Below are 19,235 nucleotides of genomic sequence, written 5' to 3'. Positions count from 1 at the left end.
AACTTCACCATGCTTTAACCTCGTCAACCTGTCCAAAGGTCATGATAACCACCAGGTATGACAAACCAGGACATATTGAACAATCGTAATATATTGCATGATAGCTATTAGATTGAGTATACTTAGCAATACACCTAACTTGGCCTAGTCTAACCTAGATAAAATATTCTGACATGTCCGAAAATTTCTCTTGCCAAACACCCACTATCCATCGAAACGGACGTGATAAAAAATATCTGAGTGACCGGCCTTCTAGAATCGTGAAGTCCCAAAAAGGACAGCTTGATCTACCAACGTTCCGTTCAGAGGCTTGTCCTAGAGGGACGTTAAGCCCTGGCTATCCGAGGATAGCACCGCTGGGGATTGTGCAAAGGGGAAACAATTCAGAGAGCATAGTATTGGCGCACGCGAGACTCCATCGAACAACATACCTGTCGTGACAATCTTAATGTGGTATCTGATTTAATCGCATAACGCTAGCCGTGATTCCTAAAAGCCGTAATAGAACCTTATTTCGCCTCCAACCAGACGCCATACCGAATAACCCGCAGCCTCACCTATCAACCTTTTTATGAATAGTACACTACTGCGAGTATATAGCAGTCTAATTCATAACAATCGTAACATTCCAGGTTATCTAATCGGCCATATGCTGGAACAGAGGCGAGATAGATTCGCCGTAGTGATTTCTTCGAATAGCTTCGGACAACAGAAAGGAAAGGTCAAGAATGACCAACTTACTTGAGTTTTTAGCTCTCCGGTCCGATATTGGAAAACTGTTAGTTACGATGATTTGATCGATACAGTCGCAAGCTTGCAGCTGCTCGAGACAGTCTGCTCCAAATACTCCATGAGTAGCCATGCAATATACCTTCTTTGCTTTGCCCCGCTTAACAACTGTCTCAGCCGCAGCAATCCACGAACCGGCTTTGTCAATCATGTCATCCACAATCAGGACTGGGCGGTCCTTAACGTTGCCGACCAGTGTGATCATATGCTCGATCTTGGGATCTCGGAGTTTCTCTTCCTCCTCGTCAGATGATGCTCCAACGTCACCCGAGCCGCCGAGTGCATGCGGTTCAGGCGCAAAGAAAGAAGAAGCATGAGACATAGTCATAGGGTCATCATCGCCGCCTTGATAAGATTGGCTCCCATCTGCACTGCCATCTGACTGAGGGGACGATTCAAAATCGTCTGGTACAACATGACCCTGGACTAATCTTCCATGAGTCACTTCTGGGGCACGTTGGTCGTTATAGACCTGGACCTCATCCACGTTCTCCTCTTCATCTTTCAACTCCTCAATAGGAGACGTTTGAGAAGGCGTGTATGCACGTGTATAAGGCGACCGCGTTAAACTATTAGTCCGCAGCGGAGGCGCAGTTACACGTTTAGGAGAACCTTGAGATTCGCCAGTAACTCGCGATGACCTTGCTGAGCCGTTACCATCTGAGTCCCTATCTTCCGAAATAGCTCTTGAACGCTGGACGCCATTGATATAGCCAGGGGGGTTGTCCCATCCATCAAGCCGGTTCATAATCATACTTGCGGACATATTAGGGGCGCGTTTGCGGTCCGTAGTAACTAATCCGAAGTTGAGTTTCAACGCATCGGCTAACGAGGTTACCCTCTTCGTGCCACCAGCATTCTTGGATACGACGACAGCTTCCTTCCAATTAGGAATATTCAATCGAATCCAGCGTGCAATAAGGGGCTCGGCATGTAGGTTGTCAACAGGACACTTGAAGAATCCTTGCATCTGAGAGGCGTGTAGATCGACGGTGATAACATGCTTGACACCAGCTACGTGAAGCAAATTTGCTAGCATACGAGCGGTGATAGCTCCCCGGTGTGATTTCTTCTTGGACTGGCGACTGTACGGGAAGTACGGGAGAACAGCTGAGAAGGCCATGTAGTTAGCAAGTAGAATAATCCCTATTCATGTCTATAATGTGACCCGGGGATATTTTCCTCGCTGCAGCTTTGAGAAACTCACCAGTGATCTTGTTCGCAGAGCCACCCTTACAGGCGGAGATCATGATGAGTAATTCCATGATAGTGTCATTAATTGTAGGGCTTCCGGATTGCACAACGAAGACATCCTTGTCTCGGACACTGGTCAGAATTCGGACGCTTGTTTCGCCCTACAGGTTGTGATGGAAAGGTCAGTGGGCAGCTCTACCGTTACAACGTTGCCCAACCCTATTTTCTTTTTCCTAGCCCGTTGGACTTCGAGGCATTGGGGAAGGATAACACACATTTGAAAATTGAGATAGGTCGGCCTCAGCCGGAGCCATGCCCAGGTTCTCACATATTTTGCCGGTGAGAGCTGGGCACGACGTGCCCGAGAATACTAATGTTCCTCGCATTCTGTGGATGGTGAAAAGGGAAGAAAAGTTTTGGTGGAGGAATGAAGAAAGATGGTTTTATGTGGGTCGTAGGTGGGATCCGATAAGAAGTAAAAAAGAGCATAGACCTAATTTGACCGGGGCCTTCACTAGGTACATATTGGCTGCATGCACGGTAACCAAGGCATTTTGACATCAGAGTACTTCTAAGGCAGGCACTTCCAATACTAAGAGGTAGTTATTACCCTCATCCGAACTGTGACCGTTGTTACATCTACATTTTATCGTTTTATGATTCGCTCCTTCCTCGGGAGGCGCCGTAAATATCAGGTGCTAGGCTAAAATCTTATTGGAACGCGGATATCAAATACCTGTGCCCAATTGACTTTTATTAAGCTCTAATTGGTTTAAAGAATTTTTTGGATTAACTAGAGACTTAGGTACCGATATACAATAACTCAGGTTCATTATCTCCACCAACCTTCTTCAGTGAAGCTTTCTGCAGTGGCCCGTCTTCGATCACGCTTTTTATCCTAATTTAATAAACAGGTTTAGGGTTGATCGACAACGACGTATATATCAAAATGAAGTGATACACTATAGATGATTCTGGATATTAGTGAAAATACTTTACCTTGAAGAATCAGCTCAAGGCTTATCGCATCGCGATGGGTATTCGTGGGTTCACCCAAGCCATACAACGATATGGAGTCTTCTCACCATTAAGTGGTGATACCGTCGTTATTGACGGGCCAGCTCTCGTTCACCGCATCTCTGAGGCAGTTTGCCGTCAACGGCCATCTACAAGCGGATTTGTCTGCCATCCCCCATATTCCCTCCTTAGCCGTATGGTAATAGGCTGGCTTGACGAGTTGAAGAGCCATAATATAAATATGTAAGTCAATTTTGAGGTTTAACTAGATACCTCAATGACTGACATTTTATGAATAGAAGGAAGATATATTTTGATGGATACTTGCCCCCAAGCAAGTGGGAAGTGAGACGAGAGCGGCTCTTAAACCAATCGCAGCGTATGAAAGCATTGGTGTCTTCTCAGCCATTTGGGTCACCTACGACACCAGAAAACGCATTTAAAGATGTAAGAGCCAGTACAACCTTAACACTGCAATTCCCTCGATCTTCGTCTGATTCATTACCAAAACCTCCTTTTATGGTCCCGGCGGTTCTCGAGGCTTTAAAGGCTACCAAAGACTGGGGTCCTTTGGTCGTAGTCGTCCCTGGAGAAGCTGATATATTCTGTGCACAAGATATTCGCGAGAATGGTGGCACTTTGCTGACAAACGACTCCGACTTACTCATACAAGACCTTGGGCTTAATGGGTGTGTATCATTCTTTTGGGATGTCGTTCCAGTCGATCCTACCTCGAAGGAAGCCGGTATGGTAGCAATGAAGATATCACTTCATAATATCAATGACCGGCTAGGCCTGACAAATCTTGGCGGTCTGCCTCGCGTTGCCTTTGAAAAGCAAAAGGGCTGGATGAGCTTCGACGCAGCCGTACAGAAAGTTCGGGACAGCCATGAAGACACGCTACATTCCCCGGAGTATCAGGCTTTTGTGGACGAGCTTGAAGGAAAGGAATATATACCAATCCATCATCCAGTACTTGCTATGCTCTCCGGCCTAGACCCAAGAATATCGGAAGTCGTCATTCAAATTTTACTTTTAGAGTCGACTGAAGAAAAATCTACGGAATTAGATGAGAAGACATTGCGAGGTCCAGAAACGCTTTCCATTTTCCTTCCAATCATGGTTGAAAACCATGATAAGAGAAGCGCATGGACAAGTAGCACAAACACTCGCCAAATAGGGTACAGTATTCTTCAGAGCTTAACACGTCAACGATATAGTAAAATTATCGAGTATCGTACCTTAGATCCATCGACGTCATTAACTGGGCGGCAAATTGAGATTCCTAGCCTTGAAGAGACGGTCGACAATTGTACTCAACTTCTAACAGTCTTAGATAAACTAGCAGAGGCCTTGCCATCTTCATTGCAGTGGTTGGCGTTTGCGGTATACCAGGATATTGAATGGTCCACGTCAGAGCAACGTTCCTCTCTCACAGCTGAACTTGTCAGCAAGATAATGAGCGGGTTTAAATTTCTGGAGGAATACTCGTGGGACTTGATACATTTCACAGCCCAAGTCCAAGCCTGCTTGTACTCGCTGAGAATAACTAAACAGATCTTAGATGTCGTTGTCTTTATGAGTCAAGATCTCCCAGCGCCAGCGCGTCAATTACACGACCGTCTCACACTACTTCCTCTTGTTGGAGAATGGCCTACTATTGAACACATGTCTGATCTACTGTCTAAGTTTGGTAACGCAGAGGGACTCCGAGTCATCACAGACATGCTCGGAATCCCAAGTATCGAAATAGCAGAGCCTTCGGAGGATTCTACAGTGTCGAAAAAAAGACAGAGGCAAGATCCAGAGTTATTACCGCGCAAAGGACGCCAAAGAGATATCAAAACATCACCCTCTATCAACCCTTATGCCATCCTCAGCCAAGAGAGCGAAGACTAATAGGAAGACGAGCCAGCAAATCTTCTATCGGTACCTATTATAAAGTAGTGTGCTATGACAAGAGAGGACCAGGTAGGATATTGAGAAAACAGATTGGCCTTACGAAAAGAAGATATCGGTGATATAGCTCGAGGGTTAGTTTATATCTAAGAAGATCCATAGCATCAACGAATGCCTTTCATTGGCAGTATTATACGCGAAGGATCATTACGTTGTCAGTGAGCATGAGTCGCCTCGGGCTGCCAAGATCCCCGAGGTCCTTTCGAATACCACCTTTATTCGGCTCTAATGAGTCACCTGAATACGCGACTGGACCGTGAGGCGGGGCTCGGTGAAGACCCCATACCGCAACGCGACGGTGTCGACATAAGCTGCATATATCCCCACTCTTGTCGTGGTTAATGCTGCCCACGGTTTCTCGGGATATCTTCTAAGGTAGGTCTATAAGAACTTCTGTTTGACCGCTGAAGTTCTCTCTACCTGTTTTCGATCTCATCTGTAGTATTTTCTTGCCTGTATTCAAGACATTCTATCACCGAGAACAGATAAGTTCAAGCAACATATTACACATATCTCCAACGATATATTTTGCCTAGTATATTTTTAAGTACCCGAAAACCTATAATACAATGGCAACAACTGCGTCCCTTCTTCCGACTATCCCCCGCATATTTTTCCTCTATCTAGAACCAGTTGCGATGTACGTCTCCTGGTTCTTTCATATTTCGTAAAACACCCATAGTTAACATGTATAGAACATATGGCATGTTTTCAAATTATGCCTCGCGTCATCCCATATTTGAGCTTTCATCTAATGCACAAAATGGCCTCCCTATCCCATCTCTAATTATGCCATCGATGGCCACGGGCTACCTTCTTAATATGATGCTATACGGTCTAATCATTCTCATTGCATCGCCGCCTAATAAGCGCCTGTTGCAGCTACACATCGGGATCTTGATAATTGCTGACCTTACGCACTGGGCTGGTCTTTTTTCGACAATTGCTGAAAATGACCCTCGCGGATGGGCCGCCATCTTCGACACGAGTAATTGGGGAGCTGATGTCTGGAACCTTGCTACGTATCCTATCAGCAGCCTCTCTATTAAGTTTGCGACTTTGGCTGGGTTGTTTGGCAAGATTCAGGGTTAGTGTTTGAGCAGATTTCCTTGGTGGGCGAACGAATCTGAATGAATAAGGGGGTAAATTAGGATGGAATGGATATGGAAAAGGGGGAGGGGGGTGCAACAAAAAGTAAAAAGAGAAAAGAAAAATAGAGGCAAAAAAAAGCAAATTCAAAAAAAGCTCAGTCCCAGATTCGAATCCCCTCGGATAGGGGCAGAGGATTCGAATCCAAGACCTACGAAAAACCGGCATCGTTAGGCATCTGCTGTCAAGTCACGTTCTTATTTGGAAGAACGGTCCAGCATAAGACACCACAGTGGGGTTTTCTCTAACCTCAAGTCACCCAAGCGAGGGGCGTCGGTTGATGGATTGTTTGTAATTTAGATATATATCTTTTACTTCGCGGGCAGGTACCTCAACAAATGTACCTTAGGTGGTTATATCGTTGCCTGGGTTTCTGCTGCTTGACTTTTCAGGTACTGGTCAGCTGTTGATTGTATACTTGTGAATATATTTAGCCCCGATCGTGCAAAGTAGCAGTGCTATGTATCACCCTATATCTTGGTAGGGTACCTCTTAGATAAGTTGTATTTTATTAAAGAAGATCACGCTTACATATTAACATAAAATATAGGAATTCCAACGTCTATATGATCGACTAGTGATCAGCCATCCTTCTCAACGTTCAACTATTAAATACCTTCACCAGACCACGCACCCCCTTTCCCAAAAGTTTACATCTGCATATCAAATGGCGTTCTTCTTGACACCCTAAAAGTTCTGGCCGCCACCCGCAATAGCAGTCATGTTAGGATTCCCAGACTTGATGAGAGTCTTCTCTTTAGGTATAGCATCCAGCACCGCATCCGACAGGTTAAGCGTGTCCTTGATAACCTGGCGCGGCGTCAACGCGAGCCACTGGGCAGCGCTGATGTCGGAAAATTTCTTAGCTTGCAACACCTCTAGGAAGATGACGTCTTCCGTGCCCGTGTTCTCGACGTAGTGCCCGGCCGACTTCTGGATATAGCCGACGTCGCCGGCGGTGAAGTCGAAGGTCGCAGAGGCGGCGGGCGCTTCGTAGATGGTAATGCGGGCGGAGCCTTGGAGGAAGTACGACCATTCGTCGCTCTCGGTGTGCCAGTGTACCTCGCGCATTGCGCCGGGCTCGAGGACTACGAGCGCGGCGGAGAACATGTCCGCTACGGGGAAGGTTATTGGGTCTAAGATCTTGACGGATCCGCCGGTGGTGTTGTGGAATTCTTGTTGCGACCAGTGGTAAGTGTATCCTGAAGGGCCCCAGAGAGCGCCAGCTGAAGACGTTATATTCTGCTCTGAGATGTTGGCCGGAGCAGGGGTGCCATTGAAGATCTATCGTCCTTGGTTAGCTGAGATTCCTCTGCGATGAACCTTTTAATGGTGATTATAACCATTCCAGTTCTAGGGAAATGGGTAACTCACATATTTCTCTGCGTCGGGGATATTGTCGAACGAGCTGACGTCGGTTTGAAGGTCCTTTGCCCAGACAGATACGGGTGTGCGCATGAGCATCTCGGTAGCAAGGAAGGTGTCTGTCTCGGAGAAGGTACCGCTGTCAAAGACCAACAAGAACTCGGCACCCTCGTGTAAGGCCTGTAAACTGTGAGGAACACCCTGCGGGAAGAACCACACGTCTCCAGCTGTGACGTCGTCGACGAAAGAGGCTCCATCAGTATCGATGGCGGCTACGCGAACCGAACCTTTCAAGACCAGGGCCCTAGTTATAGGTCAAAATGTCAGCTTCAAGTCTTAAGAAAGAGTTAATAGACAACTAGAAGGCTCCATACCATTCACCGGAAGTATGCCAATGCAGTTCTCGATACGCATTTGGTGCAAGACGCATATCGACGCCCGCCATCTGAGTAGCCACGGGCAGTACGTCTTGGTTCTGCTGCCGAGCCCAACCGGACTCCTCGCCCGAGCCGAATAAGTTATGACTTAGACCAAGAGGCCACATAGCTTGGGGTACAGTGCCTTTATCCGTCGAAGGTGGTGCGTAAGTATCGGGATTTAGTTTCTCATACTCGTACGTGCGCGGCCCGGGGTCAGTTTCTCCCAGACCACCGCGAATGGGTTGTGGACCATTAGGGTAGTCGGCGCTGTTGAAGTCCAGGTAGAGACCAAGTTTAGCATCAGCCTCCTGGCCACCCACGAGCTGCGGATCCTTCACAACGGCCGAGTCGCCCCCGTCGACAGGTGGACGCGATGCAATGCCTCCTTGAAGGTTCGTTGAACCGCGGAGGTTTCCTACGGGTGCACCGCTGTAGGTTGGAATAGGCGGGTTGACACCACCAACATCCCCTTGATTTTCCTCGTATGTCATCCTATAATAGATATCAGTGCTGTCCTCTATAAGACATTTCAGATACTACTTACTGAGGCCTTGGAAGGCCAAGGGCCAGATGAAATAGTCCAGCACTTGCAAGTGTCTTTGAATACTTCATCTTGAGAAATTATATATCTTGCCAGGAAAAGTTGATACGACAGAGAGATAAACAGAAAGTTTGTGGTGGCCTAGGATTCCTTGTCGTCTGTGGATGGTAATTCGCAAATTGTTTAGGAGAAGGGAAATCTCTACGACTTTTATACTCGATTCCCCTTGATAGCTATTGCTAACTTTTATCGGTGGACACATAATCAACCTCATCATCATGGGCATCGCCCGACACCCCTACTGCAGCCTTGCCTGGTAAAAACACCAAAAGCTCGGAGGTATGACACCGCATAGTCTAGACCCGCCGTCTACTAATTGTGACAAGAGAGCAGATTACCTAGGGTACTATACCCCTGAGTATAGTTATTTCCGCTCTAGAAGCATAGTGTTCAGCGTCGTCAACGACGCGCGCGTGGTGGTGGCTCGGTCCCTTCTCCCTAAAGACCCCATCGGTCACAAATGCAATGGGTCAGCCGGTGAGGCCTTTACCCTGCCACTGGAAGATGCCGAATCTGATCCGCTGCAGAATACCTTGTTAAGATTTCTAGTCTGCAGCCTCAATCCTAGCGATTCCGAGCGACGCCGAAAGTAGTCAACTACATTGTATTGTATCGTAGGACTTCCCGGAAAAGGATTGCCGGATTGAACTAGGCCAATTCATTTACTAATCCGCAATCTGAATATATAGGAGTGATACGGAAATACGGCAGAAAATGAGCGCTCAGATATCATATTTGGATTTGTCTGACATACCTACATCCATCCATTCATGCGCTAACTCGGAATCTCGGAATTTTTTCTAGTTGAAATTGTGATTCGCGAAATATGATTGTAGTATGTTAGGTTGCATCGCTGTGAAAGCCTTACCCACTCAGCTCAAGTCGGTCAGTAGTAAGAGCCTATGCTGACTGAAATATAACTGCGAAATATACCTATTCTCTACACTGACATCATAACCGTTCGTTCATCATTCAATAAGAACCCATTTCAAACAGATATGGCCTACCTAGTCCTAGGATAATTTGGAAATAATTGCCTCGTGACAGACATTAATAGCAAAGAAAGACGGTGAAAAGGCTTGAAGTCTCGGAGGTAAGCCGAAGATAAAAGTTATAGGTTAAAGAGATATAACTAACAAAATATATCTTGTTATAAGATTAATTAAGATTGATCTATCAACTTGGTAAGATTAGGTATTAAACCACCAAACTTATTCCTCAAAGAACTTCACAACCTACTAAAGATCCGTAGCTCGTAACCCGTGCCGTGGATAACAGATATGCACCTGCTCGCCGAGCGCGCCGAACTTCTCCCTAAACTACGCCTTGCCGCCAAGCCGGAGGTTTTTAACAATAACGTCGTACATGTTGGCCAAGAACTTCGCTCGCACACCGCCAAGCCGGGCCCTAGGCGTAAGCCACTCCGAGACGCCAACGTCGAAGGTCACCGGTCTGCTTAGAGCTTAATAAATGTTCGCAACTATAATAGTTATATAATAATACAGTTAGATTAAATATCTAGTAGGAATTATTCAAGATATCGAGTATCTCAAGGTACCAGCGGGAAGTCCTTTTATATGCTGTTGCTCGTCTCTCGATACCAGCACAAGCTGCGTATCTTGGCCGTGTCGTCATCATCGTGTATAGCTTTCGTAATTATGGCGTATTGATGTGTTCTCTAATTCCCTTTTTACTGTATATACGGTTACATCTGTGTACCAATTTAAATGTCAGTTTCTTCATAGTTGGGTCTTTTCTTTAGCCCTGCTATCTTTTACCCAGTAACTAGCACCTTGTAATCTACTTCATCGCTGATCAAGTTTTACGAGCCTACCTCTCAAGAAAGAAGAACACGTCTCCTCTTCTATATTTCATACATGAATTGCCCAAGTAGATAGCAATGGTACATGAGGATTTGCTAGATCATTAGGTACCCAGCTACTAAAAATACACTCATATAAGTTGGTCGTATATAATGACAATGGTTTACAAAATGATAACCAAGAACCCATAGACAAGGGCTAGAATATTCTAAGCGTAGGTAGGGAGAATCGTAGAAATATATTGATTATTCTATCAGTACGTAAAAAAATCAAGGCCTCTTGGAGGAGAGAGTAAACAACTCGGCTACTTGATTATTTTTTTAAGGCGTTAGTGGAGCTATTTGAACTGGGAAGAAGCTCTACATTACATTACGTAAGGCCTCTTGCTTAGTACATAATTGCGCTTTAGAAACAAGTTTTCATCGGCCGCGTAGTGTAGTGGTTAGCACGCAGGATTTTGATTCGTACAAATTTCCTGAGACCTGAGTTCAATCCTCGGCGGGGCCTTTCAAGCATAAATTAACTTTTTTGCATTATTCCTTAATTTTTTATAGCATGTGGTAAAATTTAAATTTGAATGCATATTTCTACACGGATCATTTTAGAAATATTTTTTCCTTCACGCTTATTATGCTTTAGAAATTTCGACAGATAGAGTGCGCTTTTTTATTGCCGATCAACGAGCGTTGAATTGCTGCTATTTAAGAGTAATACTATATAGGTAATATAGAAATACGCTCAAGTTCTGTAATGTCAAATTCTGAAGCTTACCAACTGACATAAAGGACGGCGTTAGCTCAACCGAGGGGTTCCGATACGGAAGTTGTAACGGCGGGGCAGTAGAAACTAGCTATGGTGGGGTTGAGCACATCATCGCTGCTATTCGGCATCTTACCGCACTTACACTGTAGTATTCTCTTATAGCTTGTCCACTTCATAAAGCTCGCACCTTTTTCTATCCCCCTTAAAGTTTCTACTTGAGACTACCTTATGCCCACCCTGCGAACAGGTTTCTCTACGCTTCGGCACTTAGGACGCTTCACACTCTCGTCTTCTCCAAGAGCATCTCTCTTACAACCCCTCTATAACCATCGCATAAGCCTCGTCAAGAGAAGCGCCATGTCCTCAGCTGTAGCAAAGCGCCTCGAGGGCAAGACCATCGTGATTACTGGTGCGTCGTCTGGTATTGGACGTAGTACTGCGCTAGAATTTGCGCGGACATCGCCTAAGGATCTAAAGCTCGTCGTCACGGCGCGTCGCATTGAGAATTTGCGTCAGCTCGCCGACGATATCGCAAAGGAGGTCGGCTCTGGTGTCCGCGTCTTGCCTGTCAAGCTCGATGTAAGCAACGCCGATGAGGTCCGCGGCTTTGTCGCCGGCCTGCCGGAGGAGTTCCGCAATATCGATGTATTAGTGAATAATGCGTAAGTACCTGCTTTCATTTTTGAACGAGGGACACCTACGGAGTAAGACTAGGGTTATATTTAAGCCAGGTATAAGAATAGAATGGGAGATGAACGTGGATATGTCTTCAGTATTTGATATATTGGTATGGAAGCAACTTTGCGCTCATTAACTAACCGTCCTAAAACCAGCGGCCTTGTTAAAGGCGTAGCACGCGCCCCTGAGATTGCCGAGGAGGACATTAACATCATGTTCGCGACTAACGTCACGGGCCTAATCAACCTGACCCAAGCTGTATTACCCATCTTCCTTAAGCGGCCCGACGGTGGCCACGGAGATATTATCAATGTTGGTAGCATCGCCGGCCGCGAACCCTACCCGGGCGGCGGCATTTACTGCGCGACTAAGGCTGCCGTCCGCAGCTTCACCGATTCCTTACGCAAGGAGCTTGTTGCCTCGCGCGTCCGCGTAATTGAGATCGATCCCGGTCAAGTCGAGACGGTATGTTAAACATTCCTATCTAGTAGCATATGCAGCTATTCCGGCGCTGATATAATGATCTCCTAGGAATTCTCTCTAGTTCGATTCTATGGCGACAAGAGCAAGGCTGATGCTGTCTATGCGTAAGTAACTACATTCGATTGAGTGATCTCACATATACTAATATTCCAACCAGTGGAGGTGAAGCTCTAACACCTGATGATATTGCCGAGGTTATCGTATTCGCTGCTGGCAGGAGAGAAAATGTCATAGTAGCAGACACCCTTATCTTCCCTAACCACCAAGCCAGCCCTTTTGTAATTCACAAGAAATCATAGAAATTTAGATAATTCAAGACTTATATTTCATCTATTGAAATTTACGTGAAGAGAGTAAGATAGGGCCAAGGGCAAACATGCCATAATAACATATTTGAGCCCAGATCATATGCCTTACCTTATGGTCTAAAAGACAGGAACTCTACGAGATATACTTCACCCATAGCTCGACTAAGCAACTATGGGCTTAACCGTGTTCAATATGCATCTATTGCTGAGAAAAGTCAGCCGGGACTATGCACGATATTCTAAACTACATGGTAGCTTGCGTGTAAATGAGTTCAGACAACCGGTTTACTCATTCACTCGAATCGGCCTTCGAAATCTATGCCTCAAGACGAAACACAGAAGTCAAAAGCACGGAAGCAATCATGACATCCGACAAACCCTAGCAGAAAGCCGGGTTGCCAATGGACAACTCCACAACCAATCCTCGCATATCCAGAAGAATAGGCTATGGTGCGGGAGGGAGGCTCGACTCGATGTGAGATAGTTGAATGGATAAACAGTTTTCATCATGACAGAACGCGCCACGTAAGGAAGTCTATCGTAACTTACATTTAACACACAGTATGATTGTAGGCTAGCTATATCGGAGGTCAGGTCTAGGATACGGCTTTACTATAAACTACTTCTCTGTTAGCTTGTGCTATTTTCAAGACTCAAGAAGAAGGTAGAAGGGTATTCAATCAGAATAAATTTTTTGGTATATGGGTATCATCACAGCGCTTCAGAAGCAGAACTGATAAAATTTTTTTCATCATGGACAAGAATAACGTCAAAATAAAATTTCAGAACCTGCTTACCTTAACTGTATATTACTGGTCGCGATTTCTGTTAGAATTTAAGCCGTTGTTTACTATTTTTCCTAAGACGACAATTAGTCAAAGAACCAAAGCTGATAATGACAATTTCAATGGCTGATTATGCTTCAGATGGTAGTGCATGTTTGTTCAGTTGCTCAGGTGATCGCGGAGAACAGTGGAATTGGGTTCATCAGTAGCAGAATGACCTACTAAGAAAGAAAAGTCTGTCTAGGGGTCGAAAAGGAAAGTAAAAGAAACTTACCAAATATTTGCGAAGGTCGGGTTCGAGATTCCAGCCATTAGCGACGGTAGACTTAGATTTACCGGGTAAACTCGTTTTGAATACCATCGCCTAGTAAAATGCGAAATCTCTTTAGGACTGCTTCTCAAGTTCAAGTCGTAAATCCATAACGCTCATGGCTGATTGTGCTTGTAGACACATGCGTTGGGTGGTTGAGCATCAGGTTCTTGCTTGCATTTTTTAAGAGTGTGGGAAGAAAGAAATTTCGGTTTTGAGGTCGAGTTCAAGAAAATCTTCGGATAACGGAAAATTAATAACCGATTGGTCAGTGCTTCAAGCAGGTGCACAGTGCAGGGATTCATGGGGTTAGTGGATATGGTGGGGCAGTTTTGCGCTCAAGGTTGCATGGAATTTTCAGTGCTACTAAGCTTTCTGCAAGCTCATTGAAGTGCGACATTTGGAGCTTCTTAACAACAAAACATTTAGGAGCGTTATAACTTTCCCATCATGGCTGACCGAAGACGAATTAATGGTCCAGTAGGCCAAACGACCCCTCCTGTCTACGATACGCCTCAAGGGAAAAGAGTAGCAAAGCGTCCCGGGGACAATGCCGTTCGAAAGATCTGTAAGTCGCCCTGTATGTCCGTGTGTGTATTAGCTGTCTAATTTGAATTGCGTATAAGTTCTGAAAACAGGAGTCACTCCTTCTGCTTCAGGATCTGCATATCTAGAAATTGAAGACCCATTTGTAATCCGTCCTTCAGGCACGAGCTTGAAGCTTACCTGCACTGTCCATGGACCTCGAGCACTTCCGCGATCAGCGCCTTTCTCTCCTCATATCATCCTTTCGACGCACGTCAAATATGCACCTTTCGCGACAAGACAAAGACGAGGTTACCTACGCGACTCAAGTGAGAGGGATCTCGGAGTCCATCTAGAAACAGCATTACGAGGCGCAATTATCGCGGATCGTTGGCCTAAAAGTGGTGTCGACATCATCGTTACCATAATTGAAGGAGACCAGAATCGTGACTCTCCCGATTACGACAGAGACGAAGGTTGGGATATGATGAATGTCTTAAGTGGTTGTATAACCGTCGCCTCTGCGGCTATTGCGGACGCTGGCATTGACTGCGTGGATACTGTTGCAGGAGGCGTTGCGGCTTTAGCAGCTCAGGACGAGAAGAGCCAGCCAAGTATCGTCCTTGATCCAGATGTTGCCTCATATCACAAGATATTTGCAGCGTGTTGTGTCGCATACTTACCGACAAGGGATGAAGTAACCAACGTCTGGTTCAAGGGTCAACTGCCCGCTGCGGACGCTATGCTCTACAACAAAATGGTCGAGAGAAGCCTTGTAGCATGCCGCAATGCGAACCGCGTCCTCATCCAGGCTTTAAATGAGACGGTTGATCAAGGAAAAAAGGTCTCTTAAGCTCAACTACCCATGATGTAGAACATCTACCAACCGGCGGATGGGATCTAGATTGAGAGGTGACTTCAGGGATATGACAGAAACCCCCATACTGGGCTGGTTAGGTGATGATGAAATATTGAGCTGGGAGTATAACTTCCCAAGAAGAAGCCATCCTCACCCACGTGAATTCCTATAGCGTCTGTTACATGCTGTTAATAGTGTGGAAACTTAATAGGACCTCTTGGAAGGAAAGGATATGCCATAATGGCAGACGGCAGAAGCTAAAGATGTTAGCAAAAGTAACCGTTACTCGTGGTGATTACGAATCCGTAAAGGAAGTGGATCGTATGGACGTTGGTGTGAACAACTGAGCTGCTAAGGTCTTAAACATCTCTTGCCTACGCGCTAGTGTTTTAGGTATACCGAGCCTAAAATATAGGCGCAGTGGTGTGCGAAATAGAGCTATTCATGAACCAATACTTATAATAAATACAAGAAGCACCTTTAAATGCCTAGGTACCTACATGTAAGCTATCAATTAATACCTAGGTACCTAGGTATGCATCGACTTCAATAGATGTATAGCTACCTAGGTACATAAGCTGACCAGAATCTATTTTTAGCACTTCTGGAACTACATATGTCGTTAGGTACCTACATGTAGATTGGGTACCCATGTATATGTACAAACACCTACCTAGCATTCATCGGCGGGCACCTGCACACTTTAAGATATGCACCTACCCGCTAATTTACCTGATGTTAAGGTGTGATGGCAGGAGCGCCGCTTATTGATAGCCGTTGAACCTTGTCTAGATTCTGGAACATTTCGGATATCGTCTCTTTAATACCAACTTAAAACTTACATACACTTACCTCATATATATATGTAAATTTCAAAGAAACTCACGATATCTCAACAAATGCATGCATGACGGGAAGTCGTCATGTGTTTGCAGCAAGTATGCATTGGCTAATTCCAGTGTTTCGGAGCTTCTGAATGACCTAATTACTGTCCTCTCTGATTGGAAGCAACGTGCCTAAGTCAGATCTCGTCGCGGGCGATTCGGAGTTATTGGCCGCCTCTCGCATACCCCAGATAAACCTCCCCAGCTAAATGGCCTCTCCAGGCGCGACCGCCGTCCCGGCACCTACGTTCCTTGATAATTCAAGCATCTGGTATAATTTGACTTCTTGGACGGCCCAGCACCTCAGGTATTCCGTCAATAACGTAACAAGATTCGCACCGTCGCTTGAGGACCTGATTCTTGCTGGGCCTAGGATGTTGACCAAGCTTGGCATCATATCCTTTCCCGATGCTGTTGATGGCTTTGGGCAACGAGTCATAGCCGACCCAACGACATCCGACTTTTTTCTCTCGACGACTACCGCCGCCCATATGCTTACCCAAGCCTCCGAAGCTGCCGCTAATGTAGCAGAAGTATTAGAAAACGAAGATCAGGACCCCGCTGTATTGGTCTCCAAGTTCTCCGCCGATGGAACGAAGGGTTTAGGTAGCGTCTTTAGCTATGCTACGAGCAAATGGGCGCTCTGCTGTATTGCCATGGTCTGTTTCCCTCCGATTTTGACGTTGAAGCGATTTCTGACGTCTAGCGCTGTTGCAGGCTATCATATTGAACCGTACACACATATTTGCAGCTTCGCGAAGAAGGTTGTATCTGACATGGCCCGTACGACTCTTTCTCCGCTTTCTACCTATCATTCTCTTCGCATACCAAGCCCGGCAACTCCTACAGTCCATCCAGTGTCAAACTTCACCCGATTTCGCCGAGATGCGCTGGGGTAACGCTAGCAAGACATCAGATCTCATGTTCGCACAACCTTCCACATATTTACATGGGCTCAGTACAGTCTTCCTTCTGGGCGCCACCGATTATGACAGCTGCCGCGCTGTTGAAATGGTCCCTCCAAGCAATCACGATTATTCGAACGAGCTACATGGCTCCCTGTCTCTACTGTGGCCCCTTTTCGGGACTCTGTGCCTAAGTCATTTCTTAGAGACGATTTCATGCGCAGTGCAAGGGCGTCAAGTGGCTGTCGAGACTGGGATGACCCTTTTCGAGCATTCACTGGCGTTTGCCGAGGCCGACGCCGCTATCAGCAACCAACTCGGTTGGGGTTTATTTTCAAGTGGTAGTAGTTCCAATGTGACATTCCAACAGGCTTCAGGGGCCAGCATCGCCGTCTCCAGATCCATGATAATGAAGAGGGTCAACACGCCCCCTGAAGTCCTTCTGGTGGCTTTCCTCTCTGCCATGAGCCATATTACTAGCCACGTCCTAGGTGTCTTTAATTTACAGAGCCGGTACCGATTAGTTAGTACGGGGTTTTGGGCTATCTGCTTTATGGGAAGCATCGTGATAGAAGCTTTAGATTTCTCTGTCGACAGTCCATCAACAATGGGTATTTTTAGGTTTCCTACAGTCTGTATCATAGGTTTTATCCCCCATCTTCTGGTATTTACGGGTACGCTTGCGTGCCTTGCTATATATGCTATTGCTTTGGTCCTTTCGGCGATGCAACCCCCGGATCGGTGGAACGTCAATGGACGGGTCTTATCGTTTCGAGAACGATTAGCACAGGCGCATGAGAATATGCAAGCGAATATTTCGCTCTCCGATATTCGGATTTCACGAGAAATGGACTTCTATACGGCGCTGCTTCGAACAGGTTTTAGTGTCATCACGATGGCGAGTGAAGCTGTCTATCTTAACGAAGACCGGGGCATCAACTTGAAAAACCGTACATGGCTTGAAGAAGAAAGGCTGAGAGAGCTCGAGTCTATACGCATGCAATGGGCCGGATCAGGTCTGAGTGCTTCCCGATATGATTCTGTCGGAGCTATCGGATTGGTACCAATCAAGGACGGACAGCTCGGAGCGTCGAGTGGATATGCACGAGAACGAGCAGCTCAGACAATTCCCAAAACGCGCATCGGAGAAAAACGTGCTAGGGACGGGGTTGGTGCTACTGAGCGTAGTTCACGTTGGCTTCTAGCCTTGGAGTTCATCATGAACATCAATAGGCTTCTGCTGCGATGGGGCGCGGTGCTTCTTTTGAAAGCCCTAACGCGTCTTGGGATTACAACCCGACCTCGCATCTTAGTCTGGCTTTCTCGCTGGCCGAAACAGGATAATAAAGACGAGAGAAAACCCCCGGCAGAAGCGCACTCACTGCTGCTGGGCCGAAATAGGAGGAGCAATAGGCTCTATAATGACGAGACTGCCGACGTGGAGGCCGAAGTACGAAGACGTCTTAGGATGGCCCCTGAGACAGCTAACATGCCGGATGAGGAACTAGACACAAGATTATACAATTCATGGAAACATGGTGATCTATGGGGATCCGTGGATACGAGCGGCGACTGGGAGCCGGATGAAAACGACGGTGATTGGGATACGACGAGCATGATGCATAGTGTCGCTGGCGATGAAGATGAGCAGGGTCAGTGGGTTGATGAGGATAAATTCGAGGAAAACGACGGGCAGAGGACGCCCACACAAGCATCTCAGCACTTTTCGCTCTCTCGGGAGACAACTCCTTTTGACCAGCCCTTAGCCATGGGCGATCTTGCCAGGCTGCTTCATCCCAGAAGCCCAGAGGAGCGTCGCGAAGCCCATGCCCTTGCCGCCCACCTAAGTAGTGATCAGATTATCACGCGCTCTAAGTACGCGCGCATGCAGCAAAACCAGCGCGGGCGCCTCTTCTTCCCACAGCGGCCTAGCAAAGGCAAGCTCTCGGACGAGGAGGAAGCCGAGCTCCTCGAGGACCTAATCGTTACGAGGCGGACCGAAGCCGCCCGTGAAAGTGAGCTTCAAGATGGCAACAACAGTGATGACGGTAGGGGCGGGCCTCAGTGCGTTGTATGCCACTCATCCCCTCGCAAGATTATTGTGTGGCCATGTCGCTGTCTCAGCCTCTGTGACGAGTGCCGTGTCACATTAGCAATGAACAACTTCGACAAGTGTGTCTGCTGCCGCAGGGAAGTCGTCAGCTTTAGCCGCATATACGTACCCTGACGACTGAGCTGCCCGAATTACCTTCCTTAGGCTTTAGTCAAGGTGGGCTCTTTGTCTGTAATATCCCGTCGGTTCTCGACCCGCTTGTATGGCACGAAAGTCCTTCCGCTTCCGCTATTCAATAATCAACATTATTCAGCATTGCCTTGCATGATATTATCTTATTTCAAAATCCGCACGGCAAACTCGTTAG

At 46.5% G+C, this 19,235-nt stretch overlaps 7 protein-coding genes across 7 annotated transcripts; 5 read left to right on the top strand and 2 right to left on the bottom strand.

The window, feature by feature from the left end:
* Positions 1-637: 637 nt before the first annotated feature.
* Positions 638-2,369, bottom strand: GL218_03457 (Ribose-phosphate pyrophosphokinase 1; the record flags this gene model as incomplete). Its single annotated transcript, XM_033580019.1, has 3 exons — positions 638-1,899; positions 1,997-2,144; positions 2,259-2,369. The coding sequence occupies 3 exons, from the start codon at positions 2,367-2,369 to the stop codon at positions 638-640; spliced, it is 1,521 nt and encodes a 506-aa protein (XP_033436807.1).
* A 647-nt stretch (positions 2,370-3,016) lies between these two features.
* Positions 3,017-4,899, top strand: GL218_03456 (uncharacterized protein; the record flags this gene model as incomplete). Its single annotated transcript, XM_033580018.1, has 2 exons — positions 3,017-3,243; positions 3,300-4,899. 2 exons carry the CDS (start codon positions 3,017-3,019, stop codon positions 4,897-4,899), a joined length of 1,827 nt encoding a protein of 608 aa, XP_033436169.1.
* A 629-nt stretch (positions 4,900-5,528) lies between these two features.
* On the top strand, positions 5,529-6,051 carry GL218_03455 (uncharacterized protein; the record flags this gene model as incomplete). Its single annotated transcript, XM_033580017.1, has 2 exons — positions 5,529-5,599; positions 5,655-6,051. The coding sequence occupies 2 exons, from the start codon at positions 5,529-5,531 to the stop codon at positions 6,049-6,051; spliced, it is 468 nt and encodes a 155-aa protein (XP_033436809.1).
* A 744-nt stretch (positions 6,052-6,795) lies between these two features.
* GL218_03454 (Oxalate decarboxylase OxdC) lies at positions 6,796-8,504 on the bottom strand (the record flags this gene model as incomplete). The annotated part of the gene is made up of 4 exons (XM_033580016.1): positions 6,796-7,392; positions 7,483-7,777; positions 7,848-8,384; positions 8,437-8,504. 4 exons carry the CDS (start codon positions 8,502-8,504, stop codon positions 6,796-6,798), a joined length of 1,497 nt encoding a protein of 498 aa, XP_033436808.1.
* A 2,931-nt stretch (positions 8,505-11,435) lies between these two features.
* GL218_03453 (uncharacterized protein) lies at positions 11,436-12,538 on the top strand (the record flags this gene model as incomplete). Its single annotated transcript, XM_033580015.1, has 4 exons — positions 11,436-11,740; positions 11,912-12,221; positions 12,288-12,343; positions 12,397-12,538. The coding sequence occupies 4 exons, from the start codon at positions 11,436-11,438 to the stop codon at positions 12,536-12,538; spliced, it is 813 nt and encodes a 270-aa protein (XP_033436476.1).
* Positions 12,539-14,092: 1,554 nt separating this feature from the next.
* On the top strand, positions 14,093-15,020 carry GL218_03452 (Exosome complex component MTR3; the record flags this gene model as incomplete). The annotated part of the gene is made up of 2 exons (XM_033580014.1): positions 14,093-14,210; positions 14,269-15,020. 2 exons carry the CDS (start codon positions 14,093-14,095, stop codon positions 15,018-15,020), a joined length of 870 nt encoding a protein of 289 aa, XP_033436475.1.
* A 1,099-nt stretch (positions 15,021-16,119) lies between these two features.
* On the top strand, positions 16,120-19,042 carry GL218_03451 (putative amino acid sensor-independent protein; the record flags this gene model as incomplete). Its single annotated transcript, XM_033580013.1, has 2 exons — positions 16,120-16,569; positions 16,628-19,042. The coding sequence occupies 2 exons, from the start codon at positions 16,120-16,122 to the stop codon at positions 19,040-19,042; spliced, it is 2,865 nt and encodes a 954-aa protein (XP_033436176.1).
* Positions 19,043-19,235: the final 193 nt, after the last annotated feature.

The sequence above is a fragment of the Daldinia childiae genome (genome assembly GCF_008694065.1).
Source record: "Daldinia childiae strain JS-1345 chromosome Unknown Scaffold3, whole genome shotgun sequence".
NCBI classification, from domain to species: Eukaryota; Fungi; Ascomycota; class Sordariomycetes; order Xylariales; family Hypoxylaceae; genus Daldinia; species Daldinia childiae.
This window is presented reverse-complemented; position numbering and strand designations above follow the sequence as displayed.